Genomic DNA, 2701 nt, shown 5'->3' on the forward strand with positions numbered 1-2701 from the left:
CTAGTGTGTTGGTTCTGTGTAGAAAAGTGCTGTGAGGTTTTGCAGTTCAGAGCGGTGCATGGAGCCACAGACAGATATGTGGCCCATAAAGACTGCAGAGACAGCAACCTTTTTCCTCAGATTCCACAGACTGTGGTGGCTGGGTTGGGATATGTCTCGACGACCAGCTTTTTATTTTCAGTCGAAGATACCCTGCAACAATGTTTCATTCATACACTGTTAAATTAAAGTAAATCAATTACTTGATGTAGCATCCCCTCAATAATTCTATAATCAGGTTGAACAAAACATCACTTAACTTAGAGAGAGTAAGTCTACAAAATAAGTACATCCCTGGGCTCAGATAATATATATATAAAAAGCTAAGTTTGCAATCTGCGTTGTTGTTAACCTAAAACTGTTTATATTCTATTACTATTTCTTTTTGTGGAAATACAAGTCTAAGAAACATATATTTTCACACTTAAAGAAACCATGAACTCTTGCTATGGTTCAGTCAGAAATACTCTTACAAATGAACATGCTGTGAATGAACTTCTTTTAAAAAGTACTCAGTTATGAGATGTTTGAAATGCAGAATTAGAGCATCAATATGAGAGCTTGGAACATGACTGAATGAATGAATGAATGAATTTTATTTTTAATATGTATAAAAGAAAATATATTTATGTAACTATTTGTACATACATAAGAAAGGAGAAATAAAAAAATAACAATCATAAAATAACATAAAGAGCTAAGACATAACAAAGCACCACAAATTGTTCGAAAAAGGAGTGGGAAGAAGTGTAATACTTTTTTAATTTCCCACCCCTTTTTAACTGCTCTTCAGTTTGTAACTACACAGATATCCTAACTACATAATACACCTATATACATATATACCATATATACACTTCTCAAATATCTATATAAATATTATTTATACTTAACAGTTTTAGTCATCATTGACTGATGGTGTCCATAGCTACCAAGGTATGACTTTGTACTTTATTTTAAACTTATTAATTAAACTTTAAATCAACAATGTTCATGTTCGTTTATTCAGTGAATAAAGCTTGATTAATTCATCTTTTATCAATTTGCTATCACTTGTTTTTAAAGCTTTTCATCCATCCCAATATCAGCACACGAGTTGCTTCAAGAGAAGAGTCACAAGACGAGGAGATCAGACTTTCTGATCTCTGGGAATTTATATGGTGAAGCTTTCTGACTATTTCCACGTTAACACAGATGAATGGCCGATTTTCTGTTATCTTTCAAATCACAGTGTGTCTTCAATCCTCTTTTCTAGAAATCACAACAGCATGCCGACACCGCATTTCATGCTCATGTAATGTGATAGCCAGAACAAATGCTAATGTTTCGGAAGTGTGACTCAGCAACAGGTTTTTTTTTTTTAAAGTTCATCTCACAGCTCACTTCTGTCATGTTCTTCATAGCTCTCCTTTCAGCCTGATGGAGATGTTGTTGCCTGGTTTATTTATCTTTCAAGTGCTCTGTTTTGTTGATGCCTATCCCAATGGAGCTCCCACTGGGTCCTGTAAGGATATGTTGCCTCGCCACTCTGGAGTGTTGCCTCAGCCTTCACCAGCTCCCTATGCTCTTCTCACCAACATGAGGACATTTCAGCCAGGCAAGCCGGTCACAGGTGAGATGCCTAAGCCTGCTGTTTGAGATGTGGATCTGTCAAGAAGTTTGATAGACATTAAGTACTATACTCAGCTTAACAAATGGATTTTCTGCGATGTCTGCAGATGGCACAGAACAACCGAACATGTAAAACTGCTACATATATAAAAACTCATAGGATACAAGAACAAGATAACAACTGCTTGTTGTGTTTTTGTACAGTAACTATTATTGGACCTGCATACAGAGGGGTGCTACTGGAAGCTCGAACAGAAGGCAACACCAATGCTCTGGGGAACTGGAGGCTCCCTCCTCCAGACACAAAATTCCTTCAGGTGCCTTTTTCGACTTTATCCACTGTTTAACAGGAAGGGATGTTGTGTGCATGCTGATGAAGCTTCGAAGCTTTCAAACTGCTGCAAAAGTTGCTGCTCATGGTCTTACCCAAACTACTAGCAGGAAGCATTGAAAAATCCCTAAATCAAATTACAAAGTGTATGCAAATAGAAATAACATTTTTTTCTAAGTAATGTATTATGGGTAAATATCTTATGTTCACAGTGCTCAGGGAGCCCATATGGGGCTGTGACTCAGGCCAACACCAACCTGAAGGGAAACTCTACTGTATACAACTGGATGCCACCCAGTACTTCAAGTCCTGTCTATTTCATGTAAATAAATAATCTGTTTAAATGGGCTTTTTAGTTTTTCAGATCTCTGCTTGAAATAATAGATTAGTTTATTCCTTTTTTAGTTGATAAACTATCAAAGTATAAAAAAAATCCTTTTTTTGTCTTTCTCTTTTAAGCGCCACTGTAGCTCAGCAGCGCACTGTCTTCTGGGTTAATGTGAGGTCCACCACTCTGACCAGTGGTAGGTACAGCACAGCAGAGTGACATTAAAAGAAAAAGTGTTGAGACAATTTCTGGGATTATTTCAACTTGTCTTCTGCTTCTCAGGGAAACTGGACGGTCTCCACCTTGCTACTGATGCCAGTGAAGGAATGGCTAAAAATGAACCTCTTCTTCTCTTTGTGATATGTGCATTTGTGTTAAAGGTTCTTGGCTGA

General features: G+C 37.1%; 1 protein-coding gene across 1 annotated transcript; it reads left to right on the forward strand.

Moving 5' to 3' along the window:
* Positions 1 to 1307: 1307 nt before the first annotated feature.
* LOC140309025 (putative defense protein 3) lies at positions 1308 to 2701 on the forward strand. The gene is made up of 6 exons (XM_072386862.1): positions 1308 to 1333; positions 1443 to 1651; positions 1855 to 1967; positions 2194 to 2303; positions 2441 to 2505; positions 2592 to 2701. The coding sequence occupies exons 1-6, from the start codon at positions 1308 to 1310 to the stop codon at positions 2699 to 2701; spliced, it is 633 nt and encodes a 210-aa protein (XP_072242963.1).

Source organism: Leuresthes tenuis, unplaced genomic scaffold (assembly GCF_036924035.1).
Source record: "Leuresthes tenuis unplaced genomic scaffold, fLeuTen1.0.hap1 SCAF_6, whole genome shotgun sequence".
NCBI classification, from domain to species: domain Eukaryota; kingdom Metazoa; phylum Chordata; class Actinopteri; order Atheriniformes; family Atherinopsidae; genus Leuresthes; species Leuresthes tenuis.

Bases quoted from the DNA above. Each gene is read 5' to 3' on its own strand.
- LOC140309025 (XM_072386862.1), top strand. From the start codon at position 1,308: ATGCCGACACCGCATTTCATGCTCAT. The intron at 1,968-2,193 runs GTGCCTTTTTCG...TTATGTTCACAG, and splicing joins CAGACACAAAATTCCTTCAG to TGCTCAGGGAGCCCATATGG. The intron at 2,304-2,440 runs GTAAATAAATAA...TTCTCTTTTAAG, and splicing joins TCAAGTCCTGTCTATTTCAT to CGCCACTGTAGCTCAGCAGC.